The sequence below is a fragment of the Artemia franciscana genome, chromosome 5 (genome assembly GCF_032884065.1).
Source record: "Artemia franciscana chromosome 5, ASM3288406v1, whole genome shotgun sequence".
NCBI classification, from domain to species: domain Eukaryota; kingdom Metazoa; phylum Arthropoda; class Branchiopoda; order Anostraca; family Artemiidae; genus Artemia; species Artemia franciscana.
Genome location: NC_088867.1, coordinates 19,810,592 through 19,826,648, shown reverse-complemented (window position 1 = coordinate 19,826,648; position 16,057 = coordinate 19,810,592). Strand labels below are relative to the sequence as shown.

General features: G+C 34.9%; 1 protein-coding gene across 1 annotated transcript; it reads right to left on the bottom strand.

Annotated features, from left to right (window-relative positions):
- Positions 1-395: 395 nt before the first annotated feature.
- Positions 396-12,531, bottom strand: LOC136027071 (sepiapterin reductase-like). The gene is made up of 2 exons (XM_065704007.1): positions 12,312-12,531; positions 396-1,615 (listed from the first exon to the last, which is right to left on the bottom strand). Exon 2 carries the CDS (start codon positions 1,286-1,288, stop codon positions 491-493), a length of 798 nt encoding a protein of 265 aa, XP_065560079.1. The 5' UTR covers positions 1,289-1,615; positions 12,312-12,531; the 3' UTR covers positions 396-490.
- Positions 12,532-16,057: the final 3,526 nt, after the last annotated feature.

Here is a 16,057-nt window from a genome sequence, read left to right as displayed (position 1 = left end):
GTAGTAGTCCTAATTTCTGAAAACATATTTAGCTATGGCAATTATGCAGCTGGAAAGACTTTTGGCTCAATTCCTGTTCAAAATTTCAATATCCCCCCCCCCAACATTTTATCTCTTATTGTCTTATTTTTTTCAATTTGGCTCCCCCTCCCACTCAAAATAGATTCCTTTGTAAGTATAAACTGATAACTTTTCTAAGACACAGATTGGTACCAAAGCAAGGGAGCAATAATATTTAAACAAATTGTTAAAGCATATTCGAATCGAAAGAGGTAATGTAAAACTGACAGAACCAATCAATCCAGGTTTAGAAGGCATATCACATTAAACTTTTGAATTAACACACTTGATTACCCCCCCCCCCAAGCAAAAGCTAAGGCTTAGATACTAATCCCTAAAGCGAAACTAATCAATTTTATTATCTTGCAACAACTGTATCAATCAGAACACAATTGAAATGTTGTATAAATATATGTACCTGCTAATCTATTTAAATATCATCAAAATAATCCACATGATCTCCAGAAGAATATTTCCTGTCGTCAAGTATTTTTACAAGCCTTTTTGCGGTTGTCTCAGGAGCAAGAATTGTACCGTTCTCTCTCATGGTCGTATTTGCATTCGCTAATGACTCATCCCAAGTATTCTCAACAATATTGGCCACCATATCGGTTTCTACTGGGCCTGGAGCATAGTTCAGCACATTTATATTTGGTTCCTCGAGAGCTAATACTTTGAAAAACATATCGCGAGAAGCTTTTCCTGAACAGTACATTGAAAATGATTTAAATGGTTGGACTCCACATAATGATGACACGTTTATTACTATTATATTATAACTGTCAAATTTGGAAAAAACTTTGAGGAATGCTGAATTTAATAAGATTACTGACAACAGATTCAGCTTGAAATATGCCTGGATTTCATCATTACTGTCCATCTCTGCTGCTCGTTTAGAAATATTCCCTATTGATCCAGCATTGTGAACAATGATAACTTGTTCAAATGAATCTTTTGTTTGATTTTCTGATGTTAGAATGTTATTTACAATTGCCTCAAAATTGAAGTCCTCAGGTTTGGACAAATCCAAAACCAGAGTGCTAACTGAAATATTGGCTATTTTCATCAGAGCCTGTTTGACCTCTTCTAAATCCTTGAAAGACCTAGCAATTAAGATAAAGAAAGATTCTGCAGCCACACTTTTAGCGAATTCCTGGGCTATAGCCCTACCAATCCCACGGCTAGCCCCTGTGATTAAAACACACGATTTCTTAACACTAAAATTCATTTCAAAGATTTTTTGTGTCTTCCCCAGGTTCAACTTTAGAATCTAAATCAAATTTAGAAAGGGACTCTGAGCTTCCACTTAATGATAATTCAAGCTGATCTGCTTTCACAAGCTGAACAAGCTCTCCAACTGTCAAGGCTTGTCTCTCTGGGTTTATATGCCTTATAATGTTGCTCAAATTAGATTCAATTGGTTCGTCTATTTCGCATACATATTCATCTCCGTTGGAATAGTTTATCAGAGCATCTATTTTGGCAACAGCAAGTGAATCAACAAGCTTCTTTGAGGATTTGGTCTTCTGATCTGTCAATTTCTTCAATTTAGATTCTGAAATGGTTACAAAAGTAGTTAGAGAAAGATAGCATCAGAGATAACTATATTTGAAATTATAGCTAGGATTACACACAATTCACAAAAAATATTATCGATTCTATGAACAAATATTGCTATTTCCTATTATAATGGGGGTAGTGCTGACAAACTTCTTGTGGTCAACTGAGAGTAATAGGTGAAAATGGGGACCTACTACTCCTAGTTTCAGTCACTGCCCAGTTTCTGACCATGAGACAGATTACTTTATGAAGTATAATACCAAGGTTGGCTGGACTGAAGCCAATAATGGCAGCCAAAACGATGGCTGGAGAGTCATCACCCCAGAACACATGAGGCATTGACCATGGTGCAAAAAGATATCCCTTGAGAAACAATCCGAGCTGGGAGAAAGCAGCCCTTCTTTTGAGGAACAAGTGTTGCCTGTCCACGCTAATCTGAACCTGGCGGGCAGGGTTCTAAGGACAAGGATAAATTGGTCAACACCCTCAAGCTACCAAAGAAGGTTTTTCTATAGAGAGAAAAAAGCGATAGACAAACCCTACCTCAAAGTACTACGCTCGAGGAAGCATTAATATCCCCGTGGTTATTGGTGTTTTTTTGTGCAGGGGGGGGGGAGGAATGGTCCAGGTCTCGACTCAGTTTTGTGAGTCTGCCCATAATAGTTATAATTGAAAATGTGCTATTAAGTTATAAAGTTATGGGAAATGTTATAGAAATGACACTTTGGAAGTGAAGGAAGACTTATTCAGTGAGCTTTCTAGCGCTACTAAGAGGCTAAAAAATAATAAGGCCCCAAGTGCTGAAAGTAGGGTAAATGAGCTTTTTATATATGCTGATAGAGAAGTTAAAGATAAATCACTGAAGATTATGGATATGATTTTTGAAAAAGGGGAAGCTCCTAGCAATTCTAGGAAAACTTTAATCAAACTCCTCAATAAGAAAAGTGAAAAGAGTGAGTGTAGTATTTAGAGAGGCATTAGCTAGCTTGGTATCTGTAGAAAGCAAATTACTTGTATAAAGATGCTTTTTAGAATCTGAGATGCTGGAGATAAAGTTTTAAGAGAAGAGCAGTCTGGTCTAAGAAAGGGGAGAGGACGCGTCGACCAAATTTTCGTTTTAAAAAGGCCCAAAACGGCCAATCATTTTGATCGAAAGCTTCTGACAATCGATTGATTCAACCATGACTGACTATCTAGGACCCTGTTTGACGCTTGAGTCAAGCGCTGAAGAATAAATTTCAACCACGGGTACAAGGCAATCTAGAAGAAAAAGAAGTCTGGAGCGTCAGCAGATGACATACCACAACCTTTCCTGCGGTACTACAATGATCTTGCATTCATCACGTATCAGATTGAAATTAATTTTTATTAAAAGATTGAAATTGGTGGAATTGCATTATTAGACTGCATTTCACCCACGGTAGCCACTTCACTACCCGACTCTGAATTGAAACTAAAAATCTGGCCGTGAGTTAAAAATAAACTTGAGATTAGCTTTGGTCAAGATTGAAGGGTTGACTGAAGGGTCGATTGAAGCACACGTCAATCGATTGATGGAAGCTTTTGAACAAAATGATTGACCGTCTCGGGTCTCCTTTAGATTGATGATTGAGAAGTGCCTGAATCATCAGGCCTCTTTAGTTCTTAGCTTTATGAGTAAGCATTTGATTCAGCCGACAAGAGCTTTAACAAAGATCTTATCCTAGTGTGGCATACTGGATAAATGCATAAAAGTGAAAAATGCTATATACAAGGATAACATTGCTGCGTTTAAGGCAGGATTGAGGTTTGCATCTAGTCCATGAGTAAATCAGGTTTGTGGTCTACCCCAATTATACGGGTCATTTGATGGACTTTGTCCTATGGAAAACAGCAAAGGCAACAGAAGAGCATGGAATCAAATGGGAAAATAAAACTCTCCTAGACTTATGCAGATGATCTGAGCATCCTTAACGAAAATTTTTGCAAAATGAATGATTTTTTAGATTTTTTGAAAGCTTATAATATTTGAAACTGTAATTACGAGATTGGTCAAGTATAGTTCTTAAACGCGGATGCTCCCAAAGATTTTTAGATGTTTTTCAAAGGAACTGTAATCGACAGGTTGTTTTGAGCAACCGTCTGACTGACCTTTCTTCAAACAGTAAGCTGTACACAAAACGCGGTTTTACCCTGCTTTCTAATGCTATACTCAGAGAAAGGTTGAGATGGCTAGGACACGTTCATTGGATGAAGGACATGTCACACTATACATGCCCCGTTACTGTGTGGGAGAATGTCGTAAGGAAGGATTTAAGGGTAACTTGAACTTCTTGGGAGGGTATAGAGGAAAGCTTTAAATAGATTATGATTGTGGAGTGTGCGTAGCTGTGTTGGCTTCAGACGGCTTGGTGCTACGGAGTTGTTAGTAGTATTAGCAGTAACCATTATTCAAATACAGAATGGGGTGATACATGTTTTAATGAGCATACTGAAAGTCGAACTAATTAACAGACTATTATAAGCTACTTTTCTGAATAGCTAATTTATGCTAAAATAAACATGACCATTTGTACTTTTAATGTGCCTGCATTTAATTTTTTAATTGCGCCTCGCAATATTGTTGGCTGATATGAGAACACAGGTTTTTGATGTATCCAGGACGCCAGCAAGGGCCAATTACACGCTTTTCATTCACCAGCTAGTGCAGCAGAACCTTAAACAAGAGGGAAACTTCAGAATAATCAATTTAGAATTAGTACTTTCAATACCAAATCTGACAAACTAGCCACAGAAACTTGAAAATTTAACCAAAAATTTGTCTGTACAATTACTAGATTGTAGCACAAACAACGCAAGAACTGGGACAGAAGGCGGTATAAAACTTTTTAGGGATCTAGAACGATACAAGCCCTTTGACCCGGAATAACTGTATTACAAATTTTATCTCCAAAAATTGACTTCCTATCTTTGAATAATTGATTTTGATTTCTTTCAAATAAACTTCCAAGGTTGGTTATATGTTTTAATGTCCAATAAAGCTTCAGGGGAAAAGTAAGGACCAAAAAAAGGATATCATATATGTGCACAAAAGGGTTTCTGAGAGGACAAATTCGCCTGTACAGCAAAAAAATCCAAAATCAATGAGAGCTATGGAAATGATCTTAACAATGGGTCTTGAGACCCAGCTCATACAATATGGTTGGTTCAAAAGTTTTAGGATCAATGAGAAAGCCCATTGCACAATACCTTCATCATACATGCTTTCCTTGAAAGTTCAAGAAACTTGATCTCATATTAAGCAAATGAATTTTAGTATTCGCACATTCCCATGGGGGGGAATGCCAGCCCATTTATAGCTGACTTGTTTTTAAGTCAACTAGAATATAAATATATGATGGATAAGAATAATCCAATTAATTTAAAACATGCTTTGTCAAATAATAAAAGATATTTAGATGATATTTTGGTCTTAAATTGTAAGGATTTCATTGATATTTCTAAAAATATATATCCATCAGAGCTTATTCTTGAGCCTAGTCATGGCGCTGGTCATGAAGATCATTTCTTAGATTTAAATATTAATATTTGTGATAATAATAAATTAAGTTTTAAAATGTATAATAAAACGGATGATTTTGATTTTGAAGTGATTAGTTTCCCATTCCCTGAAAGTAATATACACTCAAATATCACATATTCAGCGTTTTTCTCACAGTTACTTCGTTATGCAAGGATTTGTAGTAATTATATTGATTTTAAAAATAGATGTAAAATCTTAAGCCAAAAATTGATATCAAGAGATTTTTCTGCAAATAAATTAACTTGGCAATTTAAAAAATTTAGTTTTCATTATAACGAACTTTTAAATAAATATCAAAAGAATTATCTAGAAATACTTAAAGAAATTTTCAACTAATTTCGGAGGTTCGAGAAATGTTGTCGCAGCGCCATTTATTTTGAATTGTGTTTCTAATTGAGCGGATTTTTCTTAAAAATTAGCCACATGGTAAAGATGAATTCTATAATTGTTTAGTTCATTCAGGTTTTTTGCAATATGTTAATATTTGTGATTTGGTAAAATTTATAATATTTAGTTTACCTATTGTTGCTAAAGGGAGGGATATATTAACAGGATAAGCTTGTTTTGGTTTTACTTGGTTGTTTTACATTTGCCGTTTTTTTTTCTTTCATAGGCATGTATTTTGGGGTGATACCTGACGCGGGGATGCCATGGATATTCGGTGGTAGCCACAACACTGTGCTGGGTACAGAATTTAGAGTGGCGAAACCCTATATAGGCCAGTGTATTCTCCTGATGAGCCCTTATGTTGGGTGTTGCCTCTGAATTATTTGTCTATATTATTTTTTCTATTGTTTGGTAAATGAAGACTTATACTTATTGACGACATGACTGCCTGTCCATGGATTATTCTTTATGGTTGATTGTGTGTGGCTATGCTGTTTGACCTATGTGATTGTATGGATGAGTAGGGTTGAGGCCTCATTCAAGTGCTGGTCTATATTAATCACTAATTTAGGAAAACAGTCTTCCTTTTCTCCTTCTGTCTCTCTTTTTTTTTATGTGTTTGTGCTGTTGCATTGGTGATTTCTCTTTTCATGATATATATATATATATATATATATATATATATATATATATATATATATATATATATATATATATAACCTTCTAAGACAATAAAATAAACTAATAACTAAAAGTGGGTAAATACTGTAATTTTAAAAATCCTTCCCACTAAAGAAAAATCTTTTAAGATTGAGCAACAATTCAGTAGCAGAGGCTGTTACCCATGGTTTAGCCTCATCCGGAAAGACTTTGTAAAATAACAACATTAACACAATTTTGAACCTTTGCTAGTTGCAATTTCTCCTCTATACAAATTGATTTATTGTCAGTCTGATATATATGTGAAAACAAACAGAAATTATTCCGTATATGAAAGGGGCTGTCCCCTCCTCAACGCCACACTCTTTACGCTAAAGTTTTTATTGTTTTAAAAAGTAGAGTTGTGAGAAAGAGTCAAACAAACAAAAAAGATTTTTGGGCTAAGAAGATTGTATAGGCCTACACGACACATATATACGTATCTGAAATCTGATAGAATGTTATAAGCTAACTTAGTTTTGAGTTTTCAATATGTTTTTCATTGACTTCAATTTTGAAATGCAATTCCTGTTATTTTGATAGAATTTTAAGCCATATCACTGGGTTTCCCCCCCAATTTAAGAAATAGATTTATAGATCTTTAAAACATAGAAATTGGGTTTCAATGGAAGAAAGAGGTTTCACTTTTATAACATTCAGATTGTTGAAATGTCACCAAAGATCAGTGCCCTCTGGCAGGAGAAGGAGTAGAGGTAGGTGCTTAAAAATGTCTTCCCAGGAGATCATTAAGGCTAAGGATCAAGGGCGCACACAGAAAATTTTCCAGGGGGGGGGGGGAGACACTAAAATAGCAGTGGTGGTTGAGTGACAGGCAATATATTGCAGGATATCTTTTTTTGTAGGAACAAGTTTATTTTTAAATACTTTTAGGAAAAAACTCTCAAATAAAAATAGCAAATAAATTGCATGTAAAATGAAACAAAATACAGTAAACTTTAAACAAGAATTCCTGGCAAAAAGATCAATTTATTGAGACAATTATATATTTAATTATTATGCATTTAATCTTAAAAGAAAATGAAGCTCAAACCAAAATTACCAAAAGTCTTTATGCAATTTCCTATGCCTTAGAATAGTTTACAGAAAGAGTAGAGATAACCGAAAATTATCCTGCCTGCATAGATACCATGTTTCGATTTTATACCAGCCATGTAAAATGTACCTCTTTCACAACAGGACAATTCTCCCCCACAAACTTAAATCCTTATACATTCACATTAAAAAAAAATAGAATAGCAAAACAAAAACAAAATAAAACTTACTACCCAGCTTTCAAATTGACCCTCTTTCTTTTACTTGTCCTATTCAACTAAACAAAACTAGATCTATGTTGCATGGGCAACGTGAAATGTTGCAGCAACCTTTGTTCGGCTTCGCCGAGTAAAGTGTTGCGAGAGCAACACTTTGGTTTTATTTCCTTACTTCAATTAAATGCTGAAGTTGTTAATCTGTAAGGATCTTAAAATAAGTACTAGGTACACCAACTCGAAAAAGTTGCAAACCCCTCATCGCTGAAGATGATTGTAGCCTAACAGCTGATTATTACTTACAAGTCCCCTATATGTCTTACCACTGGAACCAACTTGGTCTTACCATCAAATACACCAGAAACAAATAAAAGGTACACCAACTAGCAAAACTTGCAAACCCCTCATTGCCGAAGATGACTATGAGCTAAGAGTCGACTGTTGCTTAAAACTCCTCTATATGTCTCACAATTGGCATTGGCCTATTTTTGGTTTCAGTGTGTACCTTACTACTGAAGTTGTCAACCCCTTTAAACTTTTAAACTGGTATATCTCATGAAGAAATTTTTCTACCAAAAAATGGATGACATGTACTTTGATCAGCTCATCAAGAGCTATCAACGGCCGTCGAAAAAAAAAATCTATCTGTCTTAGTTCAAAGTTGACTTTTTTGCCGTAGGCCAAGTTCCTAACATCATCACTTAGAAAGGAGAAAAGGATAAACACTAATTTCTTTAGCAATGAGAGAACTTTTAGAGTTTAAGAGGCAAATCTGATACCATTTCTCTACTGCAATCCCAAGTGCGAAAAACCAAATGACAAACTCAGCTGAAATCATGAACAGAAATGGGTAGAAACAATTGATGGCAGAACTTTTGGTCCCCACTTTTTTGTTATGTAAATTTTTCTATTTATCACTCACAGAAGATATATTGGCCTTCCATATATATTGGACTGGTGCCTGCCTGCTTGCCTGCTAGAACAGAGCTTTCCACTCGAAAGCAGAAACGTGGTTTGATGAAATGAAAGCTTGACTGCATAACTGCAGATAGTTCTCTCTGACATAGGCTATAAAACTCCAAGTCACTTCACACACTATAGGCTCTGGCTCGAGGACAAGCAAAAACCATCCTTTTTGGCCCCAGGCAAGAGTTCTATGGAGCTTTCCAAAGTACAAAGTCATATGCATCAATCCAGCCTAAGGTCCACACTTTCTGTAAAAACTGCAGAGGTTAGACCCTTACCACTTTCTAGGAATAAGCTAAAGTCAGGGTGCTAGGGAAAAAAACACACACACACACAATAAAACCAAAGTTTTGCTCTCACAGCACAATGAACAGGTTCAAAAAAAGAAAATTTTGTCACAGGAGGATCTTATCAAATAGTTTGTGACAAAAAAACTGGAAATAAGAAGTGACTTTGCCTAATATTCATCAAAACTAAAAATAGAATTTTCATGAAAATTACTGCACTGGCAGTATTGGCTTTTTATGCTGATTCTAAATATATAGAAATCTTTCAGTTTAATGTTACCCACTCAAAACCAAAAATCTGAGAAAATTTGCCTGATTTTTGAAAAAGGGAGAACCCCCCCCCCCCCAAAAAAAAAAAAAAACAAGCAATCTTATTGAAAATCCCTTTAATAGATACATCATATCAGAGAACCCTACTGTAGAGGTTTCAAGCTCCAATCTTCTAAATGTGGAATTTTGCTTTTTTTCACAAGAAACATTATTGATGTATGTTTATTTGTCCCAGGGGTGATTGTATCAAACAGAAGGTCCAAGATAATTGGGAGGGAGCTCATTCAAATGTAAATTTAGAGCTTTTTTTTAAGGGACCATACAAATTGGGCCAGGGGAAAGTCTTATTTTTTCCCATTTTAGGGCACTAAACCATGACTTTACCCTGAAGAGGACAAATTTGCAATCAACTTAAAATTCTGAAAAGGTAATTGATTTAAAAATATCAATATCTATACTTTAGGCTTCAAAGTTGCCAAAAAAAAGTAATGCCACAAGGTGGCAGTACTGAATTCAACCAAGTTGATTTGCTTTATTTGTAATGAGATTAGGCTACGTTTGGTGATCTGCAATTGCATATCAGCAATAATGAGGGGAGGGGGTGGTGGTGGTGACTCATTGTTTAGGTAGGGTAGATTCCTCAAAAAAGTACATTTTAATGCACAAACTGCTTACTCTTCACGAGGCTTCAGATACATTTTAAAAGAGCTAGGGGTAAGTAGAAATTCATTAAAATGTTTCTCTATACAGCTAAAATGTTACATTCCCATATCTACTAGCACAGAGGCGGAAAAGACAAGAGAGGCTGCCATCAGCCATGCCACAAAATTTCTTTGGGCTGAAAAAATACAGCTAGGAACTTAGTGTTCAGCAATTTTAAATCGTAATGTTTTTTTTTCCTATTTATATGAAGTACTTCAATGTATTTGAAAAAATGTATGTAATGTATTTATCAATAAGAAAATTCTATTTGTAGAGGTTGTGATGGTTTCAGTTATGTAGAAGATCAAAAGTCTCACAAAATTTCCATCCATACAAACAATAATACTCCTTTTCATCCAACCAAAATTCTTTAGTAGTAATACTGACAAGGATTTTTACCAGAATTACTATTGATTGTCAATTTTTAAGTATGTTCAGATTTTATCCAAAATTGAAATTGCAAACTGAAACATAGGACAGTACTAATCAACATACAGTTATTGACTTACAAATTTTTAAAAGCAATTAACCAGAAATTTAAGTGACCAGTATCTTAAATTATATCATGGTTAGGCCTGGGTATGATTTGAAAAACAATCAGAAGTTAAATAAGAAAAGAAAAATTCAACTGAAAGCAAGGAACATATTTGAAACCTATTTGGACAGGTTATTCTTTATATGAAAAGGGCTGTGTCCTCCTTAGCTCCTTACTCTTTACTGAAGTTTGGCTTTTGTCCAAATTTTTAAAAAGAATTGCAATTTGAGAAAGATTTTTTAAAGCACTAAAAAACTTTTTGTTTATATCAGTAAGGTGTTGAGAAAGGGGCAGTCCCTCTTATATACAGAGTAACTTATGTCTGTTTTAAGTCTTAAACTTGCTCCTTACTTTAGTTGCAAAACCTTTTCTATTTCTTTAATTACATTTGATGAAACTGTAAAGTTTTATGAATACAATGGTTTTGGTAACTCAGGAAAAACCATCAATATTTTAAAAATCTGTTTGGATTTTTGATGGGTAATCAAACAGTTTGTGGTAACAAACCATAAGTAAAGAGCAACCTGGCTAAATAGTAACCAAAACTCTAAAAATAGAATTTTGATATCAATAGATATATCAAAAGAATTGGCTTAATATACTACTTCATAATATATAAGTTTCATTAAGTTTTGTCTTACCTATCAAAAGTAGAACCTGAGAAAATTCGTCTGATTTACAAAAAAGGGGGAAAGACCCCTTTGAAGTCATAGAACTAAAGAAAATCACACCATCAGATTCAGCATATCAAAGAAACCCTAATGTAGAGGTTCCAAGCTCATATCTGCAAAAATGTGGAATTTTGTAATTTTTTGCTGGAAGAATGTTTTTTTTCCCCCAGGGGTGATTGTATCAACCCAGTAGGTCTAGAACATTGAAAGAGGGTTCATTCTATTGGAAATGAAAAGTTCTAGTGTCTTTTTTAGGTGATCAAAAAATTGGAGAGCAACTAGGCCCCCTCCCATGCCACTTTTTTCCCAAAATTGTTTGATCAAAATTTTGAGATAGCTTTGGTCAACACAGTTGAAAGGCCCAATAGCTATGTCTTTGGAGATAAAATGACCCCCTACAGCCCCTGGGGAAAGGTTTTAAGCTATAAAATTTGCCTATTGTTTATGTATAGTATTTGTTATTGGGAAGTATGCATACATTTCTTGGATGGGGAGGACAAATTTTCTGCTGGGACAGTTTTGCATGGGAGAATTTTCCATGGAGAGAAAAGTTTCAGGGGGTGAACTTTTCAGAGAAAATTTTACACTGGGTGAATTTGTCAGAATTCCTATACAAAATTTCATTATATGTCTTGCTTTCTATTTACCAATTCAGTCTTATGCATGGAGATGTTTAAGGGTAATTGTCCATGGTAAATTTTGGCCAGGATTGAATTGTCTAGAGGATATTTCTGTGGGAAGGGGGATTTCTCTGTGGAGGTGGAGCCAGGTATCCTGGCCAACAAATACAACGTAGAGACAATAGGGAAATTTTTTTAAGACAATGGAAATTATTTATGTAGATATTTTGGCCCTATGTCCAAGGGCCATCTTCAGCACAATACAAGAATAAGAGAGAAACTATATATATATAAAAGAACTTATATCAAATTGTGAGAATTAAAACTGATTAGTTAAAAACACTTATTAAAACATTTTTTTATAAATATAGCCCTAGCATCCTTACTTCAGCAAAGTTAGGGACTATATAGGGACTATAATTGCTTTATAGTCCCAAATTTCCAGGGGGGAGCAACACCCATGCTGGCAAAATGCCCCAAAACCAGAATTTCACCAAGAAAAGCCCCCACCTCTACTTTTATCAGTAAAATTCTAGTTAACTGACTTCTGCCTATCTCGGAAAGGGTTTAGATTATTTACTCTTTATTTCTTTATTCTCCTTTTATCTTTATTTCTCATTGATGGTTAGTTAATAATGTTGATATGAAAAAAAAAAAACCAAACAATTCCTAACCCTACTGGGATGTACCAAGAATGAAAATAATAGGCCTATTGTACACTCACCAAGAGAGCAAATATACTCTTCCTTATCTGGTAAAGGTTGAAATGAACTTTTTGAGCACTGGACGAAGTTGTTATCAAAGCCTAAGTTTGGTCCAACAACCTTCAGGGCTACTTCTTCCTCGGTATTCCATGCATCCATTGTTCAGTGTTTTGGGAACTTGAAAAGTCTTCTATTTAACAGCCATCTACTATTCCTTTTTATAGATGGCTGTAAAAAGATCTTCCCGATCTTTTTTTCATCTCATTTGGTTATATTACCTTAGCATCGTTATTTAAAATCTTTACTCCAAAAATGTTTGGTCCAACAACCTTCAGGGCTACTTCTTCCTCGGTCTTCCATGCATCCATTGTTCAGTGTTTTGGGAACTTGAAAAGTCTTCTATTTAACAGTCATCTATTATTCTTTTTAATAGATGACTGTAAAAACATCTTCCCGATCTTTTTTTGTCATCTCATTTTGTTATATTACCTTAGCATCGTTATTTAAAATCTTTACTCCAAAAAATGTTTGTGGTGGGATCCAGTTCCAGCTCTAAAATTTTGTATACAGGGTATATGATCTACCAGTCAGTTCCTTCATCTCTTTGACTATCCAACGAGTATCTTCAGATAATATCTGAAGATACTCTTTGGACGGATTTCTAAATATTATATAGAAATCCATCATCTTTATCTGTAACCAAGTCCTTGAAATAAGCAAGTCTTCTTGTCAGGTTATAACCAATGATCCTAATTAAAATTTTTAATTCTATTGATGAGTTGTGGGAAGTTTGGGTACTTGAGTTACCTATCCCCATCAGTTTAAGGCTTATATGCCGGCCAATACTAATATGGTTCTTCACACTCACTCCCATTATCTTCTACACACTCCAAAACAAATGATGAATACCCTCTTTTTTATTGTCTTCATTGTGCATTAATAACGAATAATTAATTTGTCTCTTCTTTAAGATACCAATAGATGCCTTAAAAATCTTATAAAGTTCTGAGGCAGGTTAGAATTCAGGGTAGTCAACATATTAGCCATGTAGTAGAGACGTTTAAAGGAAATAATCGCCACACTCAGTGGCTGACAATCAAATAAGACATGCTGGATAGTTTCATCGGTTGATAAGCAGAAACGGGATAGAGGGGAATGATACAACTTCCAATTAAATATCAAACTACTGAGAAGAAGGGCACCTGATTTCAAACGGTAATATAGCACTTTGTGCAATCTTGTATAAAAAGGAGATAAAATCAATTTACTGCGATTAATATTAGATCATTGCCTAGTAATGACTCGCGAATTTTATTCAAACAGAGGGACGACTTGGGCTTAACAAAAAATCCTTGTCTGCTGGTAATCAGCAGTATGATTATATTTGATGCTTTTATGGATTGGAAGATGCTGGAAATAAATCTGGTTGCCTGTGGCCCGAAGGTTCAGAAGCTTACTTCTAATGTTGAATAAGTCCTTATCATTGGCAATTCTATTAATTTTTTGAGTAGCAGCATCGCAAATTTGGAGTCAGAAAGGCAAAGAATATTTTCATCTACGATGCTATAATTTATGAGAATATCTAGGACCAGGCGAACGGCACATAATTCAGCGGACAAAATAGATGATCCCAAAGGAAGAGAAGAAAGGGTTAATGCTGATGGAATCTGTAGTCCTGCTCCAGCACTCTCACCCTGGACAGGTCCATCTGAATAGATTTACCTGTCATTAGGGTACAACTTCGAAATCTGTTCAACCAGAATAGTCTGGATCACATAATTGGGAATTCGGTTTTCATTTACTGGAATAAGTTCTACTTAACCAATGGGTGGACTCATTCCGCAAACAGGGGTGGTGTCAGTAAACGGGTATGCATAAGAAAAATATTTATTTTAATTTTGAACCTCCAGTTGAAACTGAAGCAAAGATGAATAGACGTTAGTGCAAACTACCTTCAAAGCAAAGGTATGATTATACGCAACATGCTTACTTTCATAAGCTTAAATTCACGAGAAGAATTTCTTCCTTTGACTGGATGCTCTTCCACTCAGGAATGCCAAACCAGACAATTGCTTTAATTTAGACAGAGGAGTCTAAATAACAAACCCAGAACAATTCGAATAGCTGAATTTTGTTAAGATTCCAAGGTTTTAAATGCAGATGACGGACGAATTGAGAATAATTGGATACCATATTCTAAGTTCGATCGGATATGTAATTTATAAAAGTCCAAGATAACCTTAAGGTGGCATTCTCATTTACTTCCAGCAAGTCTCTTTAGAACCCAAAGTCTTCGAATGATCATCGATTTCAAATCATTAATATGAACATGCCACAACATTTTAGAATCTTCAGAGACAAAAAAAATTCAAATCTTCTTCACATTGGCTTTTATGTCCAATGTGAACATTTCCCAAGTTCTTTCTTTGTAATGTAATATCTAGGCGTTTCAATTTAAAAAACCGTGGAGGGGGGCTTTCCAGGAATGATCTTCTGTCAGTATTTTAATTAAAATAAAGGAAAACGTTGTAATTCAAAATATAAGGTCTATTTATTATTTCTAATTTATTATTTAGGAAATAGCAAAGAAGTATTTTCCGAAATTTATGGGAGCCCTCTTTTGATTAGCGCCCTTGATGATAACTCTTTAGTCCTTGTAAATCAGTTGTGACGGCTGATGAAATACCATTCGCCCGTTTAATATGCTCAAAAATATAAACATGTAGTTGTTGAAGAAAAATTTCAACATACAAATTACCATATGGTACGGTACCAATACCACAGACGAAAAAAAAGCTGCAAATAAAACTACATCACAGTTTGGGTCTGACGGCTAATTCAAATTTTTAGCAGAACTATCTGGCAAATTGGGATAACTACTAAAAGGGATAGAACTGGAACTGATAAAAAAAAAATGACATGCAAAGTACCATATGGTACAGTACCAATACCACAGATGAAAAAAATGCAAATAAAACTACATCACAGTTTGAGTCTGACGGCTGATAATTCAAATTTTTAGCACCACATTTAGTACCGCATCACAGTTTGGGTCTGACGGCTGATAATTCAAATTTTTAGCAGAACTATCTGGTAATTTGGGTTAACTGCTGAAAGGGATAGAACTGGAACTGATTAAAAAAAAAATGACATGCAAAGTACCATATGGTACAGTACCAATACCACAGATGAGAAAAAGCTGCAAATGAAATTGCATCGCAGTTTGGGTCTGACGGCTGATAATTCACATTTTTAGCAGAACTATCTGGTAATTTTGGTTAACTGCTGAAAGGGATAGAACTGGAACTGATTAAAAAAAAAAATTACATGCAAAGTACCATATGGTACAGTACCACTACCACAGATGAAAAAAAGCTGCAAATAAAACTACATCACAGTTTGAGTCTGACGGCTGATAATTCAAAATTTAGCACCACATTTAGTACCACATCACAGTCTGGGTCTGACGGCTGATAATTCAAATTGTTAGAAGAACTATCTAGTAAATTGGGATAACTACTGAAAGGGATAGAACTGGAACTGATTTAAAAGAAAATGACATACAAAGTACCATATGGTACGGTACCAATACCACAGACGAAAAAAAAGCTGTAAATAAAACTACATCACAGTTTGGGTCTGACGACTGATAATTCAAATTTTTAGCAAAACTATCTGGTAAATTGGGTAACTACTGAAAGGGATAGAACTGGAACTGATTAAAAAAAAATGATATGCAAAGTACCATATGGTACAGTACCAATAC

Bases quoted from the DNA above. Each gene is read 5' to 3' on its own strand.
- LOC136027071 (XM_065704007.1), bottom strand. From the start codon at position 1,288: ATGAATTTTAGTGTTAAGAAATCGTGTGTTTTAATCACAGGGGCTAGC.